Source organism: Saccopteryx leptura, chromosome 1 (assembly GCF_036850995.1).
Source record: "Saccopteryx leptura isolate mSacLep1 chromosome 1, mSacLep1_pri_phased_curated, whole genome shotgun sequence".
Taxonomy (NCBI): Eukaryota; Metazoa; Chordata; class Mammalia; order Chiroptera; family Emballonuridae; genus Saccopteryx; species Saccopteryx leptura.
Genome location: NC_089503.1, coordinates 45,245,148 through 45,261,518, shown reverse-complemented (window position 1 = coordinate 45,261,518; position 16,371 = coordinate 45,245,148). Strand labels below are relative to the sequence as shown.

General features: G+C 38.8%; 1 protein-coding gene across 1 annotated transcript in view; it reads left to right on the top strand.

The window, feature by feature from the left end:
• The window catches only part of PDE3B (phosphodiesterase 3B), a 167,527-nt gene that overhangs the window by 83,864 nt on the left and 67,292 nt on the right, over positions 1 to 16,371 (top strand). The window contains exon 2 of the mRNA XM_066365466.1: positions 10,785 to 10,835. Coding sequence (XP_066221563.1) covers positions 10,785 to 10,835 — 51 coding nt within the window. The remainder of the gene's footprint in view (positions 1 to 10,784; positions 10,836 to 16,371) is intronic.

The following is a 16,371-nucleotide window of genomic DNA, read 5'->3' as shown; positions in this document are numbered from 1 at the left end:
TACATAGAGAGCAGGCTGACAGCAGGGGCGAGGGTGGTGGTGGAGCTGGGTGAGGGAGGTGAAGGGATTGAGCAAAAAAGGAAAAAAACTCATGGACATGGACAACAGTGTAGTGATTGCAGAGTGGGGACAAGCAGAGGAGGGTGTAGGGGGTAAATGGTGATAGAGGAAAAATTGACTTGGGGGTGAGGTGAACACACAGTACAGTGTACAGAGATGGGTGGTAGAGTTGGGCACGAAAACCTGTGTAATTATTTTAACCAGTGTCACCCCAATAAGTTCAATTTAAAAAAATGTGTGGTTCATCTTTTTTGTTTTTTTTATTCAGTGGACTGTGATCTCCAGGAAGTGTTAAGTTTTCATTGTATTCCTGAATCTAGAGATTTCCTAGGTTATTTTGGCAATAAAAGCACTGCCATTGTCACTTTGGATAGAAAAAGATAATCTAAATCTAGGAATAATTTCTTTTAGTAAGGCTTTTATTACTTCTGATGCCCTTTCTGATTTACATAGTAATGCTTTAACCCAGAGGTCAGCTAACTCATTAGTCAACAGAGCCAAATATCAACAGTACAATTGAAATTTCTTTTGAAAACCAAATTTTTTAAACTTAAACTATATAGGTAGGTACTTTCCTTATCGAGGTAGCGCCCGCATGTGGTATTTTGTGGAAGAGCCACACTCAAGGGGCCAAAGAGCTGCATGTGGCTCACGAGCCACAGTTTACCGACCAGGGCTTTAACCCATCCTCTAGGTATGTACTAATACTAGCAGACATTTATAATTTTAATAGTTTAGGGCAGTGGTGGTCAACCTGGACCCTACTGCCCACTAGTGGACGTTCCAGCTTTCATGGTGGGCAGTAGCGGAACAACCAAAGTATAAATAAAAAGATAGATTTAACTATAGTTAAGTTGTTTTATAAAGATTTATTCTGCCAAACTTAGCAAAACTCCGACATAAAGTACTTGGTAAGTACTATTATATGCTTTAACTTGCTGTAACTCTGCTTTATAAATTTTATAAAGTAAAGTTACTTCCCTACTTTATAAATCACCATTACTGTGGAACCGGTGGGCGGTTAGAAAATTTTACTACTAACAGAGATACAAAAGTGGGCGGTAGGTATAAAAAGGTTGACTACCCCTGGTTTAGGGCATCACAGTGAAGTCAGTTTGCCAGTCATCCTAGGTCTAATCCTCAGCTTAAGAACTCTCTGGTTTGTGGCTGATGTCCCGTTTTTGGATTATTTCTAGCACAGCTGTTGCATTTTTAAATTCCCTTTTGAATAGTGTTTTGCATGTCTGGCTCAGTAATATATTTTTGTATCCATTGGAGTGTGGCATCCTGTTCATAATGGGTGCTCTGGTAGATGTAGTTGACTGTTTCTTCCATTAGCTGTTTAGGAATCAGAATGATTCCCTGTTCATTGCTTATGTATCTTTCTGGTGAACAGTGAAGCCGCACCCCTAGCTCATTCTTGGTCTTCAAAGAATATGCAGGCTGGGCCAGTTTTAAGTCAATACCAGGAGTAAGGGCTGCTGGGGTTTTTTTTTTTGGGTGGCCAGTTAGAAGCCTGGTCTGCTATATTGTTCGCTTGGGCAATTAAGCCGCCTTTCTTTTTTTTTTTTAGTTTTATATTATTTATTTTTAAAAACAATTTCATTTATAGTTTACATTTAATACTATTTTGTATTCATTTCAGGTTTACAGCAGAATGCTTAGACAATTATATGTCTGACAAACTGGTTCCCCAGTATTTCAAATACCCACCTACACGGGACATAGATATTAGAACATAATTGACAGTATTCCCTGTGTTGTACTTTACATCACCATGACTGTTTTGTAACTAGCACCTTGTACTTCTTAATCCCTTCAACATTTTTACCCAGCTCCCCAAGCCCCTTTCCTCTGGTCTGATCTGTCTGAGTCTGTTTTTGTTTTATTTTGCTTTTTACGTAACTAAAATTATATAGTATTTGTCTTTCTCTATCTGATTAATTTCACTTAGTATAATCCCCTGTAAGTCCATATATATTGTCACAGTGTAAGATTTCATTCTTTTTTATGGTAATGTTCCACTTTTTATATGTACCACCACTTTTTTATCCACTCGTCTATTGATGGGCACTTGGGTTGCCTCTATAACTTGGCTATTATAAATAATGATGCAATGTACATAGAGGTGCATATATTCTTTTGAATTAGTGTTTTCACTTTCTTTAGGTATATATACCCAGAAGTGGAATTACTGGGTCATAAGCCAGTTACATTTTTAATATTTTGAGAAGCCTCCATACTGTTTTCTGTGGTGGCTACACCAATCTGCATTCCCACCAACAGTGTATGAAGGGTTCCCTTGTCTTCACATCCTCCCCAACACTTGTTTGTTGATTTATTGATAATAGCCTTTCTATTAATAACATGTGTAAGATATCTCCTGTGGTAATCTCCATGGCCTCTAACTTAAATTTCTTTGATCATTAGGGAAGTTGAGTATCTTTTTTATTTGTTTATTGGCCATCTATATGTCCTTTTTGGAGAAATGTCTATTCAGGTCCTCTGCCCATATTTTAATTGGATAGTTTAGATTTTTTTGGTGTTGAGTTGTTTGAGTTCTTAACAATCTTTGGATATTAACCCTTTATTGGATGTATCACTGGCAAATATCTTCTTTTATTCAGTAGATTGTTTTGTGTTTTATTGATGGTTTCCTTTGCTGTGCAAAATCTTTATAGTTTGATCTAGTCCCATTTGTTCATTTTTTAATTTTGTTTCTCTTGCACAAGGAGATATGTAAGAAAAAAATATTGCTTACATAAATATCAGAGTTTACTGTCTGTTTTCTTTTAGTGATTTTATGGTTTGGAGTCTCACGTTTAAATCTTAAATTCATCGAGTTTGTCCTTGTATGTGGTGTAAAAAGGTGGTCTAGTCTTATTACTATTTTTGCATGTTATCTGTCACATTTTCAGGACACCATTTATTTAATAGACTGTTTTTACTCCATTGTATGTTGTTGCCTTATTTATCATATATTAGTTGGCCATATAGGAATGGGTTTATTTCTGGGCTCTATTCTATTCTGTTCATTTATATGTCTGTTTTTATGCATAGCCTTGTAGTACAATTTGATATCAAGTAGCATACCTCTAACTTTATTCTACTTTCTCAAGATTGCTGTGGATATTCGGGGTCTTTTGTGATTCCATATAAATTTTTGTAATATTTGTTCTAGTTCTGTAAAATACGCCATTGGTATAATGATAGGAATTGCATTTATTCGATAGATTGCTTTGGGTAGTATCACCATTTTAATGATATTAATTATTCCTATTTGTGAATATGGTATATGTTTTCACTTATTTGTGTCTTCTTCAATGTCTTACAACTTTCTGAGTACAAGACTTACCTTCTTGGTTAAATTTATTACACATTTTGATGCAACTGTAAATGGGTTTCTTTTGTTCGTTTCCCTTTCTGATAGTTCATTATTGACATATAAAAATGTGACCACTTTCTGAACATTAATTTTGTATGCTGCTACATTACTGAATTCACCTGTCAGTGCCAGTAGTTTCTGGTGAATCTTTAGGGTTCTTTATATACAGTAGTATCATGTCATCTGCAAATACTAACAGACTTCTAGCTTTCCAATTGGGATGTCTTTTATTTCTTTTTGTCTTGATTGCTGTGTCTAGGACTTCCAATACTCAGTAGAATAAGAGTGATGAATGGGGCTCTGGCTGGTTGGCTCAGCGGTAGAGCGTCTGCCCAGCTTGTGGAAGTCCCGGGTTCGATTCCCCAGCCAAAGCACACAGGAGAAGTGCCCATTTCTTCTCCACCCTTCCCCTTCTTCTTTCTCTCTCTTTCTCTCTTCTCCTCCCACAGCCAAGGCTCCACTGGAGCACAGTTGGTCCAGGCACTGAGGATGGCTCCATGGCCTCTGCCTCAGGTGCTAGAATGGCTCCGGTTGCAACAGAGCAACGCCCCACATGGGCAGAGCATTGCCCCCTAGTGAGCATGCGGGAGTCTGTCTCTTTGCCTCCCTGCTTCTTACTTCAGAAAAATACAAAAAAAAAAAAAGGAGTGATGATTGAAAGTGGACACTCCTGTCTTGTTCCTGGTCTTAAAGGAAACTCTTTTAGTTTTTCCCTGTTGAATATATTGGCTGTATTATGTTGAGGTAAGTTCCCTCTATTCCCACTTAGCTGAGAGTTTTTATCATAAATGGATGCTGGATTTTGTCAAAGGCTGTCTGTCTACTGATGGCCCAGACAATGAATAACAGCAGTCTCCTGAGGTCCCATTACTGCTTTGGAGATTTAGTATCTTTTAAGTATGTTTAATTTCTTTACTTCCTGATGGTAAGATTAAGAGCCCTCTTTTTTTTTTTCAAGTAGCCTCATAGATATGTACCACATGTAAATGTATATTTTGAGTCAGTGTAGATGTTGACTCTCTTACGTTTTCCCAGGTACAAGAAAGACACAGGTAAGGGTCAGTAGTTCAGCCTACTGCATTGAAGAACCTGTGGGTGAGGCCTCAGCTTCCAGTAGTTCTTGAATAGTTACCCCAGCACATCCTGCCTTTTGGTTTTCCACATCTTTAATGCCGCTTCCATTGGTGAACATCTTGAGATCAGGATTTTTGTTAGTTGGGAGGTCAGTTATGTCTAGTCAGCTGGAATTATTTGATTACAGTCGTATTTTGGTTCCTCTGGTTCAAGGGGAAACAAGGTGGCTGGATTTAGGGTGGAGATAACATTGAGAATGGCATTAAGATTGTCTGAAAGGATGGCCTGGAGCAGTGGCAGCTTTGGTCCTTAGACAAACTGACCATCCCTGAGACATTGTGTCCAGTAGCTTTGAGAAGTAGGTTGCTGGCCTCTTAACATTTCCCAGAGTTGGGAGTAGTACTCTCAGTCTCATTCCTTGTTGTTCATGCACAAACAAACTTTCTTAAGTCTGGGAGGCCCATGGCTGTGTCTGTTAATGACATTAGTGGTTTGGATGGCATTTTGACATTCCCCATCCAAGTTAGAGGGTCTTGATCTTTCCCTTTTTGTGTCTCATATAATGGTTTTACTACTAAGTCAGAATTTGGAATCCAGATACAAAAATCAGCCATTCTTAAAAATCCTTCTAATTGTCTGTGGATGGTAGGCACTTCCACCCTAGCCAGAGCTTCTCTCCTTTCAGAGTGGAGTTCCTTTGCCCCTGACGTAATTCAAATCCCAATTATTTTAGAGTTTTGATGTCTGAGCTTTCTTCTGGGAGTCTTTGCATCCATATTCAGCCAGGAAATTTAGGATTAGAGTTAGTATTTTTGTTAGAGGCCACTTTGCTGATACTTGCAATGAAGATCTCATCAACACATTGGAGTAGTGCTTGATTCTTCAGTTGAAATTTTCTTAGATCTCTGACCAAAGCCTCTCTAAACAGTGGGGAAGTTTTTTAACTGGGGAAGTACAGTTTTCAAAGTATTTCAAATGTAAATAGCTCCTGAGATTTAGAGCTCAAGGGTATACAAAAAAATACATCTTTTATGTACGGTACAGTAAACCACCAAAACTTCTCAAACTGTTCAGCAAGGTATAAGGGTTAGGCACCACTAGGTGGATGGCTTCTACGGTGTTACTAATGGCTGTATTCTCCTCCTAGCTTGTTCTTTCAGAGCCGTGATGGCAAACCTTTGTATAAAAACTGCCCACTTTTGCAGTGCTGGTCAACCCGGTCCCTCCCGCCCACTAGTGGGTGTTCCAGCTTTCATGGTGGGCAAGCGGAGCAACCAAACCATGCGCAATTGGCCCACCATGAAAACTGGAACGCCCACTAGTGGGCAGGAGGGACCAGGTTGACCAGCACTGAAAAAGTGGGCAGTTTTTATAAAAAGATTCGTCATCACGGTTTTAGAGGATCCTATTTCAGATGAAGGGACATTTGCTCCTACCCACAATTGTATTTGGATTGGGATGGCTGTTTTTGCCTTCACAGTCCTGCCCTTTGCCCATACTTCCTGACTTATTTCTTGCAGGATTTCTTTGGGGAGAATTTATTTCTTGGCTGAGGACAGCAATGTTGCCTGTAAAGCACAAACTTCTTCCAGAGATACCTCAATGTCAATCTGCCTGGGAGCAAAATTTCTTTGGATTTAGTTTAATCAATAAGTCCCATTCTGAAAGTGGCATTAGGCATTTCAGCAATGCAAGAAGCACTGCTTAAGGTTTGTTTTTCCCATTTGGCAGTCTGATGCCTGCCATAGTGATGCTCCTGACATTTCAGTTACAAGTCTTGTTTCAGAGGAGAGTTTAGTCAACCTAGTATTTATTACAAAATATGTGACTTTAGTGTCCATCAAAAAGTCCATTTCGGCCCTGGCTGGTTGGCTCAGTGGTAGAGCATTGGCCTAGCATGCAGGAGTCCCAGGTTCGATTCCCGGCCAGGGCACACAGGAGAAGCACCCATCTGCTTCTCCATCCCTCCCCCTCTCCTTCCTCTCTGTCTCTCTCTTCCCCTCCCACAGCCAAGGCTCCATTGGAGCAAAGTTGGCCTGAGCGCTAAGGATGGCTCCATGGCCTCTGCCTCAGGCGCTAGAATGGCCCTGGTTGCAATAAAGCAACGCCCCAGATGGGCAGAGCATCGCCCCCTGGTAGGCATGTTGGGTGGATCCAGGTTGGGCGCATGTGGGAGTCTGTCTGACTGCCTCCCTTTTTCTAACTTCAGAAAAATACAAAAAATAAAATAAAATAATAATAAAAAAAGAAGTCCATTTCTTTCCTGCGGTTAGAGTGACAAGGGGTTCCATGTGGGTGGTGGTGAGGGAGCCAGTTGTGTTGATCAGAGCCCCTAGGCCCAATCACTCAGGGTTAATTGGGTCATCTGTAATGCTCCTTATTTCTTTATGCCTTGTTTTTTGTTTGAACTTGGACTTTCTTTCTTTTTTTTAATGACCTTCTTGCTTGAAGTAAGCACAGTGTTTAGGGCCACTTTGGGGGCAGGTCCCATGTATCCAGCAGCCTTGATCTTTTTGTTGTCTTCTTAGGCCCTCTGGTGGTTAGAGAGGCAGCCAGCAAGTCTGCCTGTTGCTTCATCTTTTCCCCCCAGGCCTGGTCTCTACTGTTGAACACCTTTAAAGCAATCTCCACCAACTGTGGCAGAGGCATTCCAAAGGACCTACAAACTTTTGAAGCTTTCTTTGGATATCAGGGGCACTCTGCCCTAAAACAATCATGTCCACAACCTTTAACTTTTGGGGGGGTCCCTGGGTCCACATCAGTATTTCAGCAACAAGCCTCAAAGATACATTCTAGGAATTCAGATAGGTTGTCATCTGGATGCTGCTTTGTCTGCTGGAACTTCATAACACTTTTTTGTTTGGGTACTCCCCTCCTTAACCCAGCCAGAATGCAATTCCTGTAATGCTCAAGGTTGGACTGGTCCCCATCATTTATATTCCAGTGTGGTTCAGTAGCAGGGGCAACAGTTGTGACTTCAGCTCACACAGGGTGTGAGGTCTCTCATTGTATAGGTAACTGGTTTCTTCCCTTGCTTTTTCTAAGATAATCCAGTTTTTCGGCAGGAAGCAGGGTGTTCAATAGATGCTGACTATCTGCCTAACTCGGGTTATGAATGTCAAAAATGGAAGAAAAGATGACCTGTGGTGGCGCAGTGGATAAAGCATCGACCTGGAAATGCTGAGGTCGCTGGTTCGAAACCCTGGGCTTGCCTGGTCAAGGCACATATGGGAGTTGATGCTTCCAGCTCCTCCCCCTGTCTCTCTCTCCTCTCTCCTCTCTAAAATGAATAAAAAAATTAAAAAAAAAATGGAAGAAAAGAGACATTTCTACCTTTCTAGGATTGCCCTTATAGGCAGGCACATTGTTTTTCCAGTTAAAGGTCAAAAGTTGTGAAGGGAGTATGCATCCAGACCATTTCTGCTGCTTGTCTGTTAGCCGTGATTCCTCTTAATGAGAATTGTCCTGCCTGGAGTGGCCCCTTGACAAAATTGGGTACACTGTTGAGGGAGACCATTCCTGAGCCTGGTGGAGTTCTTTCTCCAGCTGGAGATAGTAGGGCAGGGTCTGTAGCTGACATTGCTGTTTGTAGGGCAGTGGAATGGTGTGATTGCTGAAACATTAAGTGGGAGTAATAAGTTACCTTCTTTCTCCTGGGATTCTCCTAAGACTTGTCTGGTTTCCCACCCTGATATATTATAACTTTACATTTTATTTGAATGGGCTTATTTTGATACAAAAGCATGAACACTAGTACATAGGGAACTGCATCTAATTTTTCCTGTCTTTTACAGAATAACTTCAGCTGGAAGGATGGTACTGTAGTTTAAAGACCCAGCCTCTGGCCAGTGTTCTACTGACTATAGGGCATATTATGGCCATGTTATATTACAAAGGAAAAGCATTTCTTTTCTTCATTGGTTGATAGCCAAACATGGCCCTGTTTTGTAAGATGCATTCCAGGGGGCTTCACTGGGGGAAGGAGTTAGACATACAGTTCCCCATGATAATATAGCATATAGAACTTTTTCACAATATCAGTAACAAACAAAGTCATTTTAAAGAGAAAACCAACTTCGAATTTTGCACTAGTTTAATGTTTTAAATTCACTTACTTGGTTAGATTTCTTTGAGTCAATCTTACTCAACTTAACCACACATAATTTCTTCTCAGGTTTTCACAAACCTTCTAAAACTTTCCTAATCCCTCTTAGTTTGTCTCTTCTTCCTCATTCAGGAACTACTTTCTTCCAGTTCCTTACAAAATATATTTCACACCTTATCCTTTCTCTGACACAGAAGGCAGTCTATCAGCAATTTGTTGCTTTCAAGGTATGTACTAGTTCCTAACATGCCGAAGACTTCAGACAAAGACCTGCTGCTTTTTGGTAAATGTTGTTTTTTGATCCCTGAGAAAGTGACTGCAAGTAGGAATGAAATTAGGGATTTTAGGTAATCTTAGTATGAGTGTTTTTAGGAAGCTATCATCTTAAACTGCATTAATTAATGTCTCTAGAATCTAGAATGTATGCTGGTTAAATCACAACCTGAAATAATTTTATCAGAATAACATGGCCATGTAAAATACTGAGTAAATTTAATGAGTCTCCTAATGCAAAGCCATTTTGTGGGTACTGGGCCATGAATTTTGTAAGTGGTTATAGTATGTCTGGATTTCTTTGAGAAAGAATAGGTTTCTCTTCCCTTGCAAGAGATGACTTTCTGCAGGAGTGTTGACAAGGCGATGGTAACAGTGACAACAGATAAATTTTTTGAGAGGTTAAGATTGGCTATATTATATAAAGTAGAGCTCAGCAAGCTACAGCTCACTAACCAAATCCTTCAAACAGCCTGCTTTTGTATGACCCTAAAAGTAAGAATGTTTTTTACATTTCAAAGGGTTGTAAACCAAAACAAAGAATATGCCACAGAGACTTTATGTGGTTTGCAAAGCCTTAAACATTTACTATCTGTCCTTCACAGAAAAAAAGTCTTGCCAAGTCCTTATAAAATACTGGGCTAATGATAGAGTAAATAACACTCTAAGATCTTTTGTAACTCAGGAGACTTAAGACAAAGGATAGGAAACAACACAAATAATTCAGTATATGGAAATTATGTGATAATATCGCACATTAACTAGGCTTAAAGTCAAGACTAAGGGTTCAAAGCTATGTAGAAAATTGCAATTATAGTAAATTAATTATGGAAAAGAAGACCTATTTGTTAACTAAATAAAAATAAAAGATATTTAAGGTTAATGATAGGTAACAGTTATAGCTTGCTAAATTAAAGTGTTTTATCTCCTTGAGCATAGAGACTATTAGATGGGGAAGCAACCAGAAAGCCTGCTAACAAAAGTTGGGCAGGAGCCTGATGGGTGGTGGTGCTGTTGATAGTGCTCACCTGGGATGCTGAAGTCCCAGGTTCGAAACCCTGAAGTCACTGGCTTAAGTGCAGGGTTGCTAGCTCTAACGCAGGGTCACCGGCTTGAGCCCAAAGGTCACTGACTTGAGCAAGGGGTCTTTGGCTTGGCTGGAGCCTCCCCCACCCTTGGGTCAAGGGAAGTATGAGAAATGAGAAGCAGTCCATGAACAACTAAGGTGCCGCAACTGTAAGTTGATGCTTCTCATCTCTCTCCCTTCCTGTCCTTTCCCCCTACCCAGAAGAAGAAAAAAAAAAAAAAAGATGGGCAGGAGGAACAAGTCTGGGACTAAGAATTTGCCACTGTATAAAGAGACAAACAGGAAAACCACTAATTATGTGCATGTCAGAAGGGTTGTGTATTGCTTTTTATGCTCCATTTCTTTATACTTAATCTAACCACAGATTAAGTTTTTTAAAACTGCTTTTGACATAAGTGCCTTATTAGTAAGGAAATACTACCCCCATCGATACTGGTTTAAAATAAGTGATGATCATTTGGAGAGGCTTTGGGGGAGAAACTTTCTGATGATTTATAATTTTTCATGTATGTTTAATGACAAGGTGATTTTTATTTATATATATTTTATGGCAATAGCTATTTCAAAGCAATATTTAATATTGCTTATTTTTGTGACTGACTTTTCTCAATCACAGATTGCATGATTAATAGAATACTCTGACTAGAGATAATTCTCACCTTTTTATTCTCACCTTCCCAGTTCTTCTCTCACACGTTAAGCTATTTGAAGTATTTGTAATTGAGATGCTCCATTTTGTCTTATGTATATTTGTTTGCTTATTTCTAGTTTGTAACTAAATGAACTTTTTTTTTTTCCAGATGATTCTTTGGGATTGGGACCTAAAGCAATGGTATAAACCTCATTATCAGGTAAATATGTGATTGTCACTAATAATATCTGTAATGAAACTTTTCATATTTAAAGTTACATTCACAAGATTGCTATGATACAAGATTTTCTTTACCTGAACTAAAATAACCAGAACTTTCATTTAGGTAGATTATAACATTTTAATTGTAAGGGAGAAAAGAAATGGTAAGAAACCAACCATATACAGTTATTCTGAAATGTTGCTAATATAACCTGAACTCAGAATAAACTAACAATTCTATATTAAGGATGAGATTTGTTTTTCCTGATTGTGGGTAACTGATCCTCACAGGACAAAACTAGATTAAAGGTCATATATAAGAAAGAGCAAGACAATTGGAAAAATATTTTATCAGAGAAGCAAAATCTTTGTGCTTTTTGGTAAACTTTTTATTGAATTATATATACAGAAAAGTGCAGTTTGATAAATTTTCCCGAACTAAATATCTCATGTGACCAGTACCCATATCAAGAAATAACAAAAACATTGTAGAAAATTCACTTATGCATCATTATATATAGTTATTACTTATATCTCCAAAGATAAACTCTATCCTGACTTCAAGCAATTAATTGTTTATTTGTGAACTTTATATATAAATGGACTCATTTAATATGTATTTTGTAAAGATTTTTTTGATCACTTCAGTAATATATGTTTATATCAGAAGAACTGAAAATAAAGTATAGGAGAAAAAAGATAAATTACACATAAACATCAAACAATAACTATGTTAACTTTTGATGCATGTATTTATAAATCTTTTCCCATTGTATTTAAATGTGTTTGTATACTCTGTTCTACAAAAATTCTATTAGGTTTAGTATGCTTTTTTCAAACCCTGATGGTCTACACACTAATAAACATTAATAAATGTTAAATCTGTCATTTGTGTTTATAGAAATGTTTAACTCCTGTTTATTTAGTTACTAGTTAGTTGTCCCAAAATCAATTTTTAAAAAATGAATATCCCATTGAATGGTTGATTTTTATTATTATTATTATTTATTATTTTATTTTATTTTTTTTGTATTTTTCTGAAGCTAGAAACGGGGAGAGACAGTCAGACAGACTCCCGCATGCGCCCGACCGGGATCCACCCGGCATGCCTACCAGGGGGTGATGCTCTGCCCCTCTGGGGCATCGCTCTGTCGCGTCCAGAGCCACTCTAGTGCCTGGGGCAGAGGCCAAGGAGCCATCCCCAGCGCCTGGGCCATCTTTGCTCCAATGGAGCCTCGGCTGCGGGAGGGGAAGAGAGAGACAGAGAGGGAGGAGAGGGGGAGGGATGGAGAAACAGATGGGCGCTTCCCCTGTGTGCCCTGGCCGGGAATCGAACCCGGGACCTCTGCACACCAGGCCGACGCTCTACCACTAAGCCAACCAGCCAGGGCCTGATTTTTATTTTTAAAGTGTGAGTGGAATAGCCACAACAGCCCATAGAAATAAAATATTCTCTGGTTCTTGGTGAGGAAATAATATAGCTATTGCAGTCAGATGAAATGGAGAAGAGCAAATCTAATCTAAAAGGGGCTGGTTTATTGAACTACCATATTCCCCCATGTATAAGACACACCTTAATTTTGGGGCCTGAAATTTGGAAAAAAAATGTATTACATAAAGTTATTGAACTCAGATTTTATTCATCATAAAATTCATACAGCTCCTCATCACTGTCAAAACTCCCATCCACTAGCTTGTCCTCACCTGTGTCTGATGATGAATCACTATCTTCAACAATGAGTGCAAAAACAAGTGTAAAAAAGTGGGAAATGCAAGTAAAAAACCCTACAACCACTGTATAAGACGCACCCAGTTTTTAGACCCCAAATTTTGGGAGGGGAATGTGCATCTCATACATGGGGAAATACAGTATATAGTGGGCTTTCTCACCAGTCATATGTCATAGTCAACATCTTCAGTTTTAAGAGTATCTAAATTATTGGTAAAATCTAAAGATAAATAAGGAATGATGGTTCCAAGGGTGGGCTTGTAAACAGACGAACTGGTTTTGCAATATTGGGCACCTCTGTCCCATTTTTTCTTCTTTTCTACTTCCCCATCCTTCTCTTCCTAATAATCTTTTAGTAAGTCTGAAGTATAACATTCATATATAAAAGTGTACAGGTCATAAGTATACAACTTGATGAATTTTCTTCAAGTACATATATACATGTGTCCATCTTCCAGATGAAGAATTCAGCACCCCGAAAGCTCCCTTATGCTTCTTCTCCTACTCATCAACTTCTCTCAATCGTCATTGCATTCCTAGTTTATCATCACAACTTAAGTTTCTTGTCTTCCAATTTTATTTTATATAAATGGAATCAATCATATGTATTTTCTGTTTTGATTCTTTCAGAATTATCTGTGAGATTCATATTATTACATACATCATATTATGACTGTATACAACATGGTCCCTTGCTTCACTCTCTTTTACTTCTCTGACCTCATCTTCTAGTACGTGCTCTTTCATTACTCTGCTCCAGCTGCACTGCCCTCTTGCTATTTCGCAAAGAAGCAGGCAGGTTTCTGCCTCTAGGTCTTCACATGATACCATGGTCACTGGCTTGAACAAGGGGACCCTGGCTCCCCTGGAGGCCCCCCACATCCCCATTCAAGACATATATGAGAAGCAATGAATAAACAACTAAAAAGTGATGCAACTAGGAGTTGATGCTTCTCATCTCTCTTCCTTCCTGTCTCTCTCACAAAAAAAGTGTAAAAAAAAAAAGTAGATCTATATATCTATATAGATATATATACAGTGGTGCCTTGAGATACAAGCAGACCAACATACAAATTTTTTAAGATATGAGTTGCGACTTGGTCCATATTTTTGTTCAAGATCTGAGCAAAATTCTGAGATATGAGTCATGATTTGGGAAGCTGCCGCTAGTTGGCACGTTGGTGTATGGGTCCAGTATCGGCAGCACAACACCAGCATCTCGTTCTTTCTCATGTGTTACCCGCAGATTCAAGTCGAATCTCATGAGCTTTACTTGTTCTTGCATCATTTTTGCATTTTTTACTAACTTTTTTTTGTGTGCTATCATGGGGCTCAAGAAAGTGAGTGTAAAGGACAGTGGTGAGAAGAGAATGATGTCAATAGAAGTAAAGCAAGAAATAATAGAAAAACATGAGCATGGTATACAAGTGATTGAACTGGCAAGGCTGTACAACTGCAATACATCTACAATTTGTACCATCCTTAAACAAAGGGATGCCATCAGAAGTGCAAATCCAGCGAAACGAACTACAATTCTGTCCCAATTAAGGACAAATATCCATGAAGAAATGGAGAAGCTTCTGCTGGTGTGGGTGAAAGAAAAAGAGCCGGCAGGAGATATAGTGACGGAGACTAATATGCGAAAAGGCATATTAGTATTGCCTTTCTGTGCAAGTCACGTATTGTTTACTGTGACTTGAAGAAGAAAGAACCATCAACCTCAAAAGAGGCAGCCAAAGACATGTTTAAGGCAAGTCACGGCTGGTTTGAAAATTTCAAGAAGAGATCTGGCATCCACTTGGTGGTGAGGCATGGTGAGGCTGCGAGTGCTGACGTTATTAAGGCAGCTGAGGAGTACATCACATGTTTTGCTGCACTTATCACAAAGGAAGGCTACATCCCCTAACAAGTGTTTGTGTCGAAACAGGATTGTTTTGGAAAAAATGCCCTGGAGGACTTTCATCATCACAGAGGAGAAGAAGCTGCCAGGTCATAAACCCATGAAGGACCACCTGACCCTTGCATTGTATGCAAATGCTAGCGGTGACTGTAAAGTAAAGCCACTGCTAGTGTATCATTCCAAAAATCCTCGAGCCTTTAAGACTCACAAGATTCTTAAAGAAAAGCTGCAGGTTATATGGCGCGCCAATGCTAGGGCAGGAGTTACAAGGCAGTTTTTTATTGAATGGGTAAATCTCGTCTTTGGTCCTGCAGTGAAGAAATATGTTCAAGACAATAAACTCCCGATGAAAACATAATCCTTGATAATGCTCCAGCCCACCCACCTGGTCTTGAAGATGACATTCTCGATGAGTTCAAATTCATGAAAGTCCTCTACCTCCCACCCAATGACTTCAATCTTGCAACCGATGGATCAGCAGGTCATTTCCAACTTTAATAAGTTTTACACAAAGCACTTGTTCTGCCACTGCTTTGAGGTGACTGAGAATACAATTCTAACCCTTTGAGAGTTTTGGAAAGATCACTACAACGTCGTGACATGTTTACGCATTATTGTCTTGGCATGGCAAGAGGTTACAAGAAGAACCTTGAATTCGGCATAGAAAAAGTTATGGCCTGATGTTGTTGCAGACAGGGACTTTGAAGGATTCGAACCAGAGACCGAAACTGAGGTAGAAGCGTTGGAGGAGATTGTGTCTCTCGGAAAGTTGATGGTTCTGGAGGTAGTTGAGGGTGACGTAAACGAGCTCGTGGAGGAACATGAGGAGGAACTCAACTGAGGAGTTAAGGGAGCTACAGATGATGCAACATACGGAGCTTCTGCAAGAGATTATAGTGAGGAGGAGGTAGAGTCGGAGGAAGTGATTTCTACAAGTGAGATTAAAGACATGCTGGCAATGTGCGAGAAGCTTTCAAGTTTCATTGAAAAGAAACACTCAGTAAAGGTTTCAACTGGTTGTGCTTCAGCACTTTTTAATGACACTTGTTTGTCACATTTCTGTAACATTTTAAAAGGCAGGCAAAAGCAAACCTCTTTGGATAGATTTTTTATTCAAAAGTCCTGCAAGTGAAAGTGCTGAAAGTGCAGCCAAATGGCAAAAACAGGTGATGATTAAATAAAAAAATACATAATGTTAAGCTTAGGTTAAGTTTAAAGTTAAGAAAGTGCACTTTTTTACAAGTATGTTTTTGTGGTTTCATTTTAAGTAAAGAAAGTGCAGTTTTAGTTTTGTTTCAAGTAAAGAAAATGCAGTTTTAGTTTACATTTAGTGTTAAGAAAGTGCAGTTTTAGTTTATGTGTCTACAGTGCCTGCATCCCTCCTACCCTCCCTCCTCCTCCACCATTCACCTCTGTTAGCCGCATTCATCTGTCCAATGTAAGAATACAGTACTAAATAACAGGTTTTTCTTTTATTTCATATATTTTGTTATGCATTGGCAAAGTATATATGTGTGTTTCTTAATTAAAACATGTTTTTTTTCATAATTTAGGATGGTTTGGAGATGTTTCACAGGGCTGGGACAGATTAAATCTATTTCAGTTATTCTAAATGGGAGAAATTTGTTTGATATACGAGTTGACTGACTTACAAGCTTGGTTACAGAACGAATTAAACTCGTATCTCAAGGTACCACTGTAATAGCCTTACTGTTAAAACAAGCTCTTAAGACTATACTTTTCATTTCTATAGTTTGTAAAACAAGCTCTTAAAAATGTATATAAAATGTTTGAAATTGTAAGAAATTATTAAACAAAACACATAAGTAAATCTGTAACTCATTAAAGAGTAATTACAACTCAAACAAAAACAATGAAAATGCATGGCCTTATTCATTATAATAA